The sequence below is a fragment of the Erithacus rubecula genome (assembly GCF_903797595.1).
Source record: "Erithacus rubecula genome assembly, chromosome: 8".
NCBI lineage: Eukaryota > Metazoa > Chordata > Aves > Passeriformes > Muscicapidae > Erithacus > Erithacus rubecula.
Window position 1 is genome coordinate 25401737 of NC_136659.1, and position 14735 is coordinate 25416471.

General features: G+C 40.1%; 1 protein-coding gene across 11 annotated transcripts in view; it reads left to right on the forward strand.

Annotated features, from left to right (window-relative positions):
* Nucleotides 1–14735, forward strand: part of EPB41L5 (erythrocyte membrane protein band 4.1 like 5) — a 49742-nt gene that overhangs the window by 25362 nt on the left and 9645 nt on the right. For all 11 annotated transcript variants that reach the window (XM_079311650.1, XM_079311645.1, XM_079311643.1 and 8 more), the window contains exons 13-18: nt 339–445; nt 1125–1152; nt 3347–3389; nt 3680–3795; nt 12539–12705; nt 13196–13290. In XM_079311650.1, the coding sequence (XP_079167776.1) occupies nt 339–445; nt 1125–1152; nt 3347–3389; nt 3680–3795; nt 12539–12705; nt 13196–13290 (556 nt within the window). The remainder of the gene's footprint in view (nt 1–338; nt 446–1124; nt 1153–3346; nt 3390–3679; nt 3796–12538; nt 12706–13195; nt 13291–14735) is intronic.

The window sequence follows — 14735 nt, forward strand, 5'->3', positions numbered from 1 at the left end:
TCTTCTGGAGTTTTCAGCTTCTCCCAAAACTTGTGCACTGGGACCACAGAATTATGTAAAGGGGCACACATGCTTTTATCAGCAACTTAATGTTTAAAACATTGTTGCTTCTACCATTTGTCTTGGGGAAATGGGGTGAAGAAGAGAATCTTTCTAAAACTCTTACCCTCTTCTATGAAAGAGGTGACAGGTTTGGGATGTTTTATTAGAACTGATAAGAGATAGTAAGCTATGAATTTAAAATAGAAATGTGATGTTTTTATGGATGTTATCTCTATTCCATCGTTAAAAATAAGGGATTTATCTTACTACTTTTCACTTTTACATGGTATTTTTAGTGGGAAAACAGAATATCAAACCACAAAGACCAACAAAGCCAGGAGATCAGCATCCTTTGAAAGAAGGCCCAGCAAGAGATACTCAAGACGAACACTGCAAATGAAAGGTAAAAGAACTTCCATTCTGAGAAGTAGAATCCAATGTGAGAATCAGGTTTTATCTCCATTAAAAATTCTGATAGGAATTCTCCTGTAGCTGTTTGCCCTTCTCTTGAATTTTCAAAATTAGATTTTCTTTTACTTATTTAAGAGACTTCATGTATTTATCAGAAAAAGCTTGTGTCCAAAGCACATCCAAAACAGCTTGCCTGGCAGGTAAAACACCTGTGAAAATTATACAGTAGGTCTTGGTATAAAGATGGAAAACTTGGGCCCAGGAAACAGTGATATATTAATGATAGTGGTTTCAATTTATGAATTTAGTTACAAATTTTTGTCCTTGGGATTCTTTCATTGTTGTGATGAGTTACATTTCCTTGTCATGATCTGAGAGCAGGGGATACCTTGTTTCTGACTCCCACTCTTGCATAGGTCATGCGTGACAGCCATGTCTGCCTTCAGATACTTGCTTACATCTGGCTTTGGTTTACCCTTCAGATTTTTTTATTTTATTTTCTGCTTTAGATTTTGTTTCTCACACATTATACACGAGATGGGTGCAACTTTTGCACTTTTGGCTGCCTACTTTTAGGCAGTGCTAGGCTATTTTTATTAATCACATAATTAATATTTAACTGATAACCTAATTATAAATTAAACTCTAATTAATGCTTTATATTTTTGCAGCATACACTGCTAAACTGGAAGAAACAAGGTAAGATGCATTCCAGCATTTGAATTTCTGTCTGTGATGCTTGGCATGTGTACTTGAGCAGGTGTCTGGAGAAAGAGGATGTAGTGTTGGCCTCTTAACTGTGGTTTTTTCATGTGTATTGTTTGTTTGCTTATATAAAAGTTAGTGTTCAAAGCAAAACTTCTGTGTTGCTGTCACACAGACAATTTTGCCAGGCTTGCTTACTAGCTAGCAAAGAAGTTTATTTATTACTAGCTATGATTCTTGCTGGATATGAGATGTAGTTCATGTGCTGCCATGTAAAAAGATCAGGTCAAAGTGTGGGGGAAGGAGGTCTTCTACCTTAAGTCTGCCTGCTGTGGCTGTGTGACTGAAATACCTCATTCAGTGACGGTCAAAGACTGGGAAAAGACAGTAAAATGAATATTTTTGAAATAAGGCGATAGTATTACACTTGCCTTTATTTTTATGCATGATAAACATTGAAAGGGAAGCCTTTTGATTCTTTATTTCTCTACCAAAGTCTTCCTGGATGTGTAGGTTCATACTTGCTGTTGCAGTGTAAATTACTCATATGTATCTGAATCATGTAATTTTCATACCCTTCCTTGAGGGAAGAAAGGAAATCAGGTTAAAAGGAACTGCCTGGTGAAGAAACATGGGTCACTCAGTTCTAGTTTCTGTCCTTTGCCCTAATAACTTGTGTACATTGCAATGATCAATTGCAACCAAATTATTTTTTAAAAAGTAGGTATTCATAGATATTAAGCACCATGGTGAGGTAGGTAAGGAATGCCAAAATAACATCTTAAAACAGTCCAACATTTTCTGTGTGTAGTAGCAAGGCTGATTGTTGCATGAGAGTGGGAGAAGTCTGGAAGGGACAAGGCTGCAGTGTGACTTCCTGCATTGCTTTTTCTTTCTATACTCTTCAAAACTGGGTGTCATTAAGATCCTCTGCATGCAAAATGTGACTGTTCAGTTAATTAGTGCTCTTGTGATGCTGTTGTCATGCCCTTCTCCAAGTTTCAGGTTGCTTAGGTCATTCTGAGAGTGGGAAGAGAAACTTCATGTGCAGTTTCTCCTGCTGATAAGACTGCAGTCTCCTGATCTGCCCTTAGGCGTGGCACTGTTGTGTCTCCACAGAAAGCTGTGCCATTTCTGAAACTCTACACTCCAGTGTTGCTAATTGAAATGCATCATGAAAGATGTATGTTGTTCCCTTCTTTTGTATTAACCCAGCACAGGGGAATGTGCTAGTCAGAAGGCATTCCTTAATATTTCTCTCAATAGAGAAAGGGTGAAGGGGGAAACAGGCAAGGAGCTGCTTGTTCAGTGTTGACATCATGGTATTTTAAATAAAATAATTATAAAAAAAAATCACTGGAGTAAATGCAGAAATCGATTTGAGTTGTCAGCTTGCCAGGTTGGATAGCTCTTGTCCAGACCATAAATCAGAAAATTAACAGGTTGTAGGAGATGGAAACCTTCTTTTAAAAGGTTAGAATTCTGGGAAGAAATTTGCTTTGCATGAAATCTGTAATGCATAATTACCACTTTTAAGTCTCTCAAAAATGTGATGTGTCTTTTGCAGGTTCAGAAATCATCAAGACTAGGGATATGGGTTTTATTTAATTCATCAAATATAGTAAATATTTAATAACAAAAGTATTATTAATGCTGAGTTGCTGCGCATGTAAATTTGAATAGCTGCTTTTAAGTCCATTAGAGGTTGTATGCAGGAGAAACTCTTCTAATTTTTCTGATAAACCTTTGTCATGTGAAAGGCCAAATCAGGAGGGTTCTAATTATGGAACAAATATAATATCTACAGCATGTAGGTGAACGTTTGACAATGTGGCATTTTGCTGGGTGTTTAAATAATTTTGATTTAATTTTGGCTAAATAAATGCCACGTCTTACTGCTGAATCAGGAAGGCTTTTTAAATCAAACTAGTTGAGGAAAGGAAGAGCTAAAAACAGATGAATTACAGATAAACTGCAGCTTGAGTAAAGGAAAAATAACTTTATATCCTTAGTTACCTAGAATGAGACAACTGACCTAAAGCCTAAGATGTTAAGGATGTTGTGAAAAGAGATTAATACTTTGGAAATATCTTTGACTCTGTTTCTTTCTGAAAGTCCTTACAGTTGTACCAGTCTGCAGTAGCAGTTTGTTGATCTGATTCGTTTTTAAATTCTTCTTGTCTTTCAGTGTTGCAAACAATGCTATTATCAGCCAAAATAATGGATCACAAGTAAGGACTCTTTCATTCTTTATAAAGGCAATTTTCATGTGTCTCATCAGATTTGAAGATTTTATTATTTGCTCTTGAAATCCAGTGGTTGACCAATTGAATATTGGAGTTAACTGCATACAGTGCTGGAAAAGACTGGGCATAGATATCCAGTGCTAGGGAAGTAAGGGAAGAAAATGGCCTTGCTTTAGCTTTGTGCTTAGGAAGAAGTGTTGATACATTTTGTTCACTTTGATGTGTCATCACTTCATTAATGTGTATAATAACTTCTTAATATTCTGTCTCCAAAGAGTTGGAATGCAAAGCCAAACCTACCTGTCCTAACAGCAGTTCCTTCTGCGCCAATCTTAGTGGAAATAGAAAACCTCCCAAGGAGCCCAGGAGCCAGCCAGCAAGATAAGAAGTGGTATGTTCAGCTTTGCTGGGAAATGAAATTCTGCTTACTTCTGCATGATTCAAGTAGCTCTTCCCTTTTCTGTACTTAAATAAGCTGCTATCCTTGTATCTCTAATGTAAGTTGACAATCAAGTTAGGAATGATGCAGCTGAATTCTTCCTATGAATTGTGTGTGAAGAGGTGAGGACAACAGGCTTAGTCACTGCCAAGCAAAAGAAAATTTACTCAGCTAAAGGAATTAAGGATTAGCATTTTCAAGTCTTGGAGAGGGTTGGGTCCTTCTCATTTGCCATAAACTTGTAACCCTTGCTTGGTATCATGGGGACCAAGGACTTACCTTGATTTGCATAAACTGGTATCCTTGTGAATTGCCTTTCAGACCTTCTGAAATAGGCAAGCTGACTTTTCTCATGAGCTTGGGTAGAATGGGAGCTTGAGGAAAATGACACAAGCTGAAGATAAGAGCTTTGATTTCATGTAATCAGAGTATTTGTTTAATGGATTAGATGCATTGCTAAATTTAGAGGATTTTTTTAAAGATAGATAAATGTACATGTCATTTATCTTTTCTTAAACTAATTCTATATTGCAAAGCTATTTTTAAATTAAAACTGACATATATCAACCCAGTACTTGTGCACAGGTCATCTTAACTTCTTTGGTTTCTTGTGCTTATGGATTGTCCAAGAAGGGAAATTCTGGCTTCTGCCAGGTTCATCAGGAGCAGTCATGGTGGAATGGAGTGACACACCAAAGCTCTTATCCTAAGTTTCAGTCCTCAAGAGAAAAGGGTCCTTCTCCTATTGTCAGGCATATGAATCTGCTTTGCTTCAGTATCTCTTACAATTATGATACCTGTTTCTAATGGTGCTGTGACAAATGTACTTTAGTTATGTAAATTGTATTCATTTAAATACTTCTAATACTATCAATTTTGAATTATAAAGAGGTAATTCTGCTTTGAGTTGCATTTTATTGACATTTCAATTAGAACATATGATCAATGCTGTTTTTCTTTCTTTTGCCCTTGATTTATCTAGTATCTGAAATCTGTGCTTGTCTATGGTGGGATCCTGTTGATCGCTCGATTCCTTCCGTGGTGGTGGGTGAAAGGTGGTGGCATCTTTATTCTTCAGCATTCTCAATATGGTTTTATTTTTATGCTTTTGGCCTAATTGCAAGATGAGTGCTAGACACCTGTATTTCCTTTGGAGGAAATGTTTGGCTTGGCTCCAGACCAGCTCTTCTTGGGTACCTGATTTGTGCTGATGTTCCTGCTCGTTTGCAAGGCTGCTGTTGCTTACTGAAACCCTGCTGCTTGGTTCAGAAGCAGAGAGGGCTCTCAGGCCCACTCAGTTTTGGGCTTGTTATGCCTGTTTTTAGGATTGAGAACTTGAGCCTGTCTGTCTTAACATTGCCCAGGAATCTCAGCTTACATGCCAGCTGCTGCAGGATGTAGTGTTTGCATAGAAGAGTGGGAGTGAATGCAAAATACACCTGCATGTAACCCAAAACAGTGTGTCCTAAAGAAAACAAGCTTCTTGGCAACTGATGCATTTTAATTGAGAGTGCAGTGCTTCTACTGTGTCTGTGTTATGTTTCTTTGAGACGCTGTTAGTGAAAGTAGTTGTCTTCTGGTTTTACTGTGTTCACTGGAAGCAGTACTGCCTGTAATAAAGGGCAAATCCAGCTGCAAGAAAAGAACAACAGTTTGGAGCTGAGTCAGGAATTGAGCTGCATTCTGGTTTCCTAGATGGAAGTGGGGTTAGGTTAACACAATTGCCAGAACATACATATTTATTGCTGAGGGCTGTGACTTGGCTATTGTGCCTGCAAGGGTTAGTGCTGCTAACAAGATCTCCTTTCAACTGCTACTGTCTTTAATTGGCCTGTTTCTGCATGAATTATCTTTGCTTTCTGTCAGAAAAATAGTCTTCTTTTAGAGTGAGCTTGCCAAAGATTGTTGAGAACACCAAAATCTTCTGGACTGTGGATTTTGTAGATAGTTAGATTGAAGGGGTTTAGAAGTAGGGTCCTGACCTCCTGAGTTTCTGTACTCTGCTTGGCAGATGCCTGTATTGGCTACCTTGCAGCTTAGATCCCTTCCTAATGTCAATGTTTCCTTTAATTTAAAATGTCAATGCTGCAGCTGCCAGCAGCAATTTTACCAGATTGTAAAAAGTACTTTGCCAGATACGAGGGATTTTAGTATTTATGGGTTTGTGGTTTTTGGGGCTTTTTTAAACTTTGCTTCATTCCTGTAAAATTGTCAGTACAGGAAAGCTGTATTGGTCTACAGGATCAGAAAATGGTCTGGAATATTAGTTGCAAGCCTGGAAAGCCTAAAACGTGATCAGTGTCTTTTTAAGTTTAGTCTTTCCTCAAGAAGCTCTTTTTTGGCTAAGTTAGGACAGCAGACAGAGAGTCAGTATTTACTTCCTTACTATGGGATAAGTAGGGAAGTTTTGTTTTTGCTAGTGGATGTAGCTTTCCCTTAAGCACATCCATGAGAGAAATGGTGAAATTAAGGAATGAACTATTAGGGATTGGAGCCCTAGGTATTCACGGGTCACTTCCTCAGTGTATTTCACAAAAACCAAAATTCTGAATTTACACATGGGTGACCTTCATATAAATCCTGTCTCTTTTCTAAAGGAGGACTATCCTTGAATGTTAATCATTTACCACTGTTGTGAATCCTGCATGCTTTTCTGCTTGCCTGCCTTAACACATGTGATCTTCCAACTCAGCTATCTGCTTGGCTGTTCTGGAACATGAGAAGGTGGAATTTGAGCTGAAGGCCATCTGACCCCTCCATGTGAACAGCAACAATCCTTCCACTTTGTTTAGATTTGGCTCATTAAGTCGAATCTTTTACATTAAACTGAAGGAATAGCTTTGTTTCAGGGATTTCCTTATTTCAGTAGTTTATGAAGTGCTTTTTTCCAAGCACTTTTTTGATATATGACTGTACCTTTTATCAGCTGCTCCTAAAACACACTGATGAAAGTTCCTAGTGCTACATGGACAACAGTTAACATCATTGTACATTTTTGAAATATTTTAAAATTTGGCCTTTTTCAGTTAATTGCTTATCCCTGCTTCTTTGGAGATGTTTGTGCCTAAGGCCTTCCTAGTTGCCTAGCTAGGGACTCCTGCATAATACTATTTTCCAAAATACTTGTCTAAAGTAGTGAGTGTTCTCCCTTGCTCCTTCCTAACTTTTGGAGGATTTTATACCAACTGTGACAAAGAGTGGCCATAACTGTGCATGGCATTTCCATGGATTTGATTTGATTTTAGGTATTCTAAATTTCAAATTTACAAACCATTATGCTTTCATATGCAAATGAGGTCTTAGTTTGTGTTGTGACCTTTTATAAAATAATTGTATTCCAGCTAAATTTTTGTCAATGCAAGTTATAGCTGCAGGCAATTTCTTCAATAGTATTAATCCCTTAGTCACCTAAATTGTGGCTGATTTGTTTGCTCTACTGTTTGCTCCTGCACAGTAATGTTCATTTTTTTCTGATTTTCTATTTCCTTCTCCCTTCTTTAAGAATCTGCACTTTCCAGTCACTTTGAAAACTAGTATTGCTTATAGATGTTCGTTTCAGGTGTACATTTAGAGCTGCCACTTAAACTTGTTTTCTGCAAATAAAATGTGCTGGGGTCTTATCCTCCATCACATTGTTTTCCCCCATCTGTAAAATGCACGATTCTTGCTTAGTTCTATGAAGTGTTTTACATTTGGGAAGTGTAAGCAGCACATACAAGAGAGAGCTTAATCAATTCAGACTTGTACAAAAACGCGCACGGTGCCGTGCAGAAAGGGGTTTATTTGGCAGTGTCACCATGTGCACGTGTTCTTGCATGTCCCTTCCCTGCAGTATTCACCTTGCAGGGTATTCATTCACCCTTTCCTTGTGTTTTCACGTCACTCTTCTCGCCTTTGCTCAGCTTTTCCGCGCTCTTCTCCCGCGTTCCCCTGACTAACGCTGCCCCTCCCGCTCCCCACCGCTGCAGGGCCCCCGACGCCGCCGGCCGCTCTCAGCGTGGTGGAGCCGCGTGGGAGGCGTGGGCCCCGCCGAGGAGCCGCGCCGCCTTCGGACCGGGCCCGGCGGAGGGACCGTGCCCCGCCTTCGGACCGGGCCCCGCGTTCGGACCGTGCCCCGGGGACGGACCGTACCCCGCGTTCGGCAGCGAGCGCAGCGGCAGGAGCGCGGGGCTGCGCGGGGCCGCCCGCCATGAGCGGCCCCTGAGCGGAGCTCGGACATGACCCGCTGAGCTCCCTCTGCCATAAGGACAACGGATCCAAGCTGACTAGAGAGCAGCAAAAGCTCTTCTGGCAAAGGCTCTGCGGATTGTGCTGTTGGTTTAGAGGCTTTAAAGAAAAACAACGTATAGACCAGAAGCTACACGTCACTCTTACTTTATATGTATCTATCCATGTGTGCATAGAGATAGATTTATTTTTTAAATTGTGTTAAAGCTTTTCTTAACGACCAAAAAAATTCATTTTTATAGCTGAATTTGAGAGCCATACAGGAAGTCACATTTGTTATAAAACACCATATGCAAGTAGTGGGTTATAATATGGTTTCAAAAATCAAAGAGAAATAGAGGGTAATTGCCCCTCCTTTTGAACCATGATCGTGTAAAAATGTCTAAGATACATGGTTGATCTGAAAACTAACCTTTGTTTTTCCACAATAAGACCTCTTCTGAGAAATATTGTTTGGAAATAGAATTATTTTCAGTTTTTAAAGAATAAATTTATTAGAACTGTCAAAAAGGCAAAGAGTTATTTTTTTTTTTTACAATTTTTTTTTTTTTTTCTTCTTTGGTCCAGTTGAAAAGAAACAGAATCATTTCCAGATTTCCTGACATGCACCAGTCCTGCTATATGATTCACTAGGTTAATTGTTAAGTCAGAGGTTAAGACTCCAGCTTCATGGCTCATTGGTATTCTTGGGGGCCTTTAACAGCATGAAGAACAAACCTTTACCCTTGAACACGCTGTGTTTTCTTGTGTTTTCTGAACTTTGTTGTTGTAAATTGCAATATTCTTTTCCTATTGCAAAAATGAGGGAAAAGTTCTAACAGAGGGCTTTGTGAGTTAATTTATATTTAGCTTTTAGGATAAAGGAGTTGTTTGAATGATTTTCAAATTATTTCACTATGTTTCAAACTGCCACAGAGCCCAGAAATAAAATAACATTGTTTTCAGATATCCAGACCTGAAAAACCAAGTAAATGTCAGCCAGGACATAACTTAATATTGCCTGAGATATTTTGGCCTCCTCACTCCCACATCTGATGGGGGGAAAGAGTTTGCTAATGAAATATGAGTCTGTTTTACAACTCTGCTTAAAAAAAAAGGTTTGAGCAAGCTGTAAACAAGACCTGTGACACCTGCCAAGCTGATTGGAACAATCTCTCATGCTCTTTTTAGTTTTAGGTTTTGAATGGTTGGATGTTGTAAACTTTTGGAGTGAGGCAAACCCATTGTTTCTTTCTTGTCTATAAAGTTGCATGAGAATGTGCAAATGAAAATGTGTTGTTTAACTTTACAATATCTGTGTAATTGAGGGAGTAGAAGCCACTAATTTGAATGAAGGAATTTGGGCTAGTTTTGTATTTAAAATGCAAGAACACTGCTGCAATAACAAATCACTGTTTTATTGCAGGGTCTTAAGTTCAGATGTACTTTTATCAAGGCTAGGCCATTGCAAGTAGTAGCTGGGTCCTCGGGTGTCAGAGGAGTTTTGTGTAGTTGTTGCAGAATTAAAGAACAGTTGAGGCTGAAGGACACCTCTGGAGATCAGGCAGTCCCCCCCCATGGTTAGAGCAGGGTTGAGTAGAGCAGGTTGTTTGGGACCATGCCAGACAGGTTTTGAGTATCTCCAAGGATGGAGACTTCACAGCCTCCATAGAACTGTTTCACCAACCTCACAGAAAGAAAAGTCAGTGCTTTTCTTGTGGTTGGGGTTACGGTTTTTTTCTTGTGGTTAGGGTTATGATTTAGAGTGCAATTTGCTGCATTTTAGTTTGTGCCCTTTGCCTCTTGTCCTTTCTCTGGGCTCCCTTGAGAAGAGTTTTGGCTTATTCCCTCCATCAGCTTTTTATAGACATTGGTAAGATCCTCCTGAGCTTTCTCCTGTCCAAGATGAACAGTCCTGGCCCTCAGGCTCTCCTCCTAGCTCAGGTGCTCCAGAGCCTTTGTTGTCTTTGTGGCCCCTTGCTGCATTCCTTCCAGTATATATATCCATTTGTCTCTTGTGCTGGGAAGCCCAGAAGTGGGCACAGCCCTCCAGGGTGTCTCACCAGTGCTGAGCAGAGGACTGGTGGCCCTGCTGATGGTCGTGAACTGCCCTGGAATTCACAGTGAGTTTGGTAATCAGAGCTCTATCTCAGGTTTTTGTAGTGGATTTTTTCCATGACAGATTCAGGAAGACAAGGCAGCCTGAAACCCATCTGCCTTTGGACCTGGTTTTTTTTCAGTATGATACGTGTTGCATGCTTTTGCCACATAGTTTTGACTCTTGCATATATCCTGAGGGTCCATTTTCCTCTGTGCTGGGGTTATTTTGGTAAGACCTGGGGAGAACTATTATCTTAGTCTCTATTAGGGTGTGTGGCAGCTCTCTGTAGCAGACAGAGAAATTGTATCACATTGGTACCAGCACCACCAATCTGCATTTTTACAAGGACAGGTCATGTCTTCTATGAATTGCAATGAGGAAAGCCATGGAGGTGCTGTTTGAGTATGTTGTCAGATATCAAGACTGCCCTTACCTATAAAAGGCAAGTTTTTACATCAACTCTCTTGTCTGTCTAATAAATGATACATGTATTAGTCATGAGGAGGAAAAGTCTAGTGTAATTATCCTAGCAATTAAGGAAGAAAATCTTAATTTTTCATGCATTTTCTCTTACAATACTAAAAAAAAAATTGGGAGATTCAAGCACAAGAAGTGTTATTGGTGCTCTACATCACCTCTCTGGTGTGGAGTTAATAGCAGCTTATGCCAAGTTTCTTCAAAATGTCATGGTGTCAGCAGCTCCATACTGTAGGTAAAATCTGAACTTCTTAAAATGGTGGTTGTATTAAAGATTGGAGACTATTTGCAGAAAACTGTCAGAAAATAGGAAGAAAATTTTCTCATGTATCAGCAAAGTAAGGTATGAGATTCAGTCTCACTTTCCTTGTTGCCTTAATTGGAAGAGCATCTCTTCCTGTCTATTAGTTCTGACAAATCTCTGTATCTGTCATTCCCTCTCTGTAAGACTGTGTTGTTTGTCTTTTCCCATTAGTGGTGCAGAGAGAGGCTGCACAGGAGGTTGAAAAATTTTCCTATTATTTGCTTTGCTAGTAGCTTCTTATTCCATTGCTTTAAGAGAATCAAGCCAGTGGCCTCAATTTGCCTCACAGCAATTAATTGTCTTACAATGATTTGTACATTATTAGCACTAGAACAGTGATATCCTGTAATCTGTTTCAGAGGTATATATTTAGCATTGAAAGGATTCTTTGTGTGCTTGAGCTGGAGGGGAAGGAGATTTTTTCCTGGAGCCTCTATAGTGACAACAGGACATTACTTCCAGGTTCAGGGGCTGGAGGGGGGCCTGAGGCACTGACCTGGTAGCCTGGTAGTAGTAAGGGAGAAGCTGGTCAAAACTGACAAATAGAAACCTTCTCTTATCTGTGCTTAAGGGTAGGTTCTGTTCTGTTGTGAGTATGGACTTGATAACATTGTCCTCATATTTGGGACAGGATTTGCAAAAGGGATTGATAGATTTTTCTTCTTAAATCAGTATTGTAGCCAAATTGTGAGTGTGACTGTTGATTGGACTGGGCAGCAGTAAAGCTGCAGTTGTGTGCACAGGCTGTCTGACCATTGTATTGTGCAGCAGTGATTTCTGTGTTTGTTAGTTTGCTATTAGGATAGCTTCTGCTGTTCCCAAGCTTTAGAGAAATGTGTGAGATTCCTCAGTGCTTGCACAACATAAGCATGATAATACAATTTTTGTTTTTATAATTGTTTTTCCTTGTTTATTGAAAATACAGCTCATAGGTCAAAATTAAAAGGAGGCATTTCCATCAGAAACCACAGGTGAAACAAATGATCCAGACAGGGTGCAGAGTACATGCTGTGGTTCACTTAAAACACTGTGACTGCTAAGGTTTCATTCATGGCTCTGCCTAAGTTAACAAAACTGAAACTGATTCTAGGTGTGCCTGACCATGAGTGTCAGTGCAGTGTACCCTTCTGCCCTCTGCTCTGCTTACCAGTGTTGGGTGAAGTGCTGCACAAACAGCTTTTTGTGGTATCAACTTCCCTCCACATAATTTTCCATTTCTCTTGTAAAAATCCTAAAGGGTACCTTGAGTTTCTTAGAAAAACTTCAAATGTTTGTTCCAAAAAGTGTATTTCATGGATGAAAACTTCCCTCCTTCTCCCTTCACTTTTTCCACTGCTCTGTGATGGCATAGCAGACAACATGGACCTGTTCTGTTATGAAGTCACTTATACAGACATGAAATGTTCCCTTGTTCATGTTTCTTAAGCTCACTGAAAGCCAATGTCTTTTCATTACCTGAATCTGTTAGTTAACAGTTTTTCTAGATTGTGACTGGTCAGCAGAAGACAGCCTGAATAAAGAGATTGCATGTGTTAAAGCTTTTTCTTATTACAGGAAGAGTGGTAACATAACTGTGCATCTCTCTGCCCATCTTTCTGCCTTTGCAGCATACCTCTTGTTGATTTGCTAGACAGCAGAGAGTTGCCAGAAACTTGTGTGGATGATGCTATGGGCCGTCCAGCTGTTGGCTTGGCAACAGGAGATTCAGAAGAGGCTGATAGTTGCCCTCCTCCTGGCACGAAGGAAACTGCTGCAGAAAAAGCAGACTCTGATCGTAAGCAAACTGACAGATTTGTCCCTATTACGATCTGTGAGATCAAGATTAAGTAATTAGATTGACATGAGATTGTTTCCTTACAAAAAATGTGGAACTGTTTTAGGAAGCTCCCTTAGATGATATGCATAAGGACAATTTTGCCCATTACTGGAACAATAAGGACAGGAGATACAAGGGAAAAGTCAGTTGGATGTAACTTTGTTCACAAATGCAGTAAAGTGTAACCATCTGAGCAATTAACTCTGTGTTTGCGTGCTCGCTGTGAGGATGGCTGGGTAAATGAGCTCCCAGGAGTGCAGAGTGTTGGGATTTGGTGCACACAGTCTGCAGGCTTGAAATTTGCACCAAAGCTTGAGCAAATAGATTCCCCCATCCCTGTGCTTTTTTGCACAACTTTAAAATGATGTAATTCAGGAATTATGCAAGTTACAAGTCAAATAACTTCATGCTAACATTAGGAAGATGATACCTTTTTTGTCTTTTTCAGCATTTGAGGACGCATTCCTAAAACTGAAGCAGCTGGAGACAGAGTGCAGCAGCCCTGTGCCAACTGAGCGTCCCAATGTAAACATAAATGTACAGGTAATTGGCCTTTATTCCCCCTGCTACCATCCTGAATTTTGTTCTAATCATCCTGAAAAGTCTTCCACTTGCCTTGGTCTGTTTGCATGACTTCTAAGACTGTGAGTGAGTAATACTGGGGGATAGTAAAGGAAATGGAAATGCTTTATGATATATAAACCTGTGTGTGACAGGGTAGTGAGATAAAGGTGGGGGCAGAGGTGCATGTATGCAGACTGCAGCTGGTGAGGTTTTCAAAAATCAGTGGGAGTAAAAGGCATAAATGCTTGAAATGTTTCTCAGTTGCCTTTATCTGTAGGTTACTACCTGTATGGTGTTGAGTAGTTCACCCCTCTCTTTGAGAGGGCTGAGCTGCTTTCCTGGCACTTTTCAGTTCCAAGAAAGTTTGTTCTGCTGTTTGTTTTGAGTCAAGTTTGGTGATGATCTGTCCCTCCTGTTAAGTAACCAGTTTGTACCTGCTCTCTAGTATAGGTGTTGGCTCTGTGTGTACTCAGAGGAGTGATATGGTTTGATTTACTGCTCTCAAATCCCTGTGAGCAAGTCAGGCTGCACTTCATGGGCAGCTGAGCCAAAGAACAAGCCTGAGTGCCTTGAACATCAAGGGCTCTCTTCTCTCTCCTTCCTGTTCACTCTTTCTTCCCCAGCTTCCCTCTCTCCTCTCTCACCATCAGGAATCATTTGCAGGTTTCAGTGAACAAATGTATCTACAAACGGGCAAACAATTCCTTTTCCCTGCTTTTATCTCTTTTTTTTTTGTTGAGGTGGTGGATTTCTTTAGGTTTTTAGTTTGCTCTTTAAGTTGGTAAATAGTGAGTTAAATAGGTTCAGGGAAGGGGTCAAAGAAATGCCAGGGCCATAGTGAAAATAAGTAGGGTTGCTAGAAGGGATGGAGAGGCCAGGATCCTCCCTTACAACACCAGTGAACTTTAATAGATTCACTGGTTATCAGGCAACTGCCCCAGACAGGATATTCTTCTGCGGTTTTTATGAGCTTTAAAAAATTAAATTTAGTTTTCTATTACTGTGCTTTCTCTGATGCAAAAGCTTTGAAAGATTTTTGTGTTTTGGGCAGAGAGAATGAAACACCTGGCAGTGTTATCTCTGTTTAGGCTACCCTCCCTTGCAGGGAGGCCCAAGGATTTAATCTAACTTTGAGTGAAGCAGCTCTGAGTTTTCTTGCTCCCTCAATAGTAACAGGAACCAGGTGCCAGGAGAGGTGTTTAGCAGTGTGTGTTTGAGCTAAGCCCACTCCTAAGCATTTGTTTTCCACTTCCATGTGAGAGAAGGCTGCTGCTGTGGGTGTGCTGCAGGCTGCTTGGCTCATGTCCCCTTTAAAGGCTGCTGTCAGGGCTGCCTGCTGCACCTCTCTGCTTGGTGAGTGCATTACAGAGATTACCAGGTCTCTAAGAAGATTAGTCAGTAGACTGTAGGTCCTGTTATGCTGA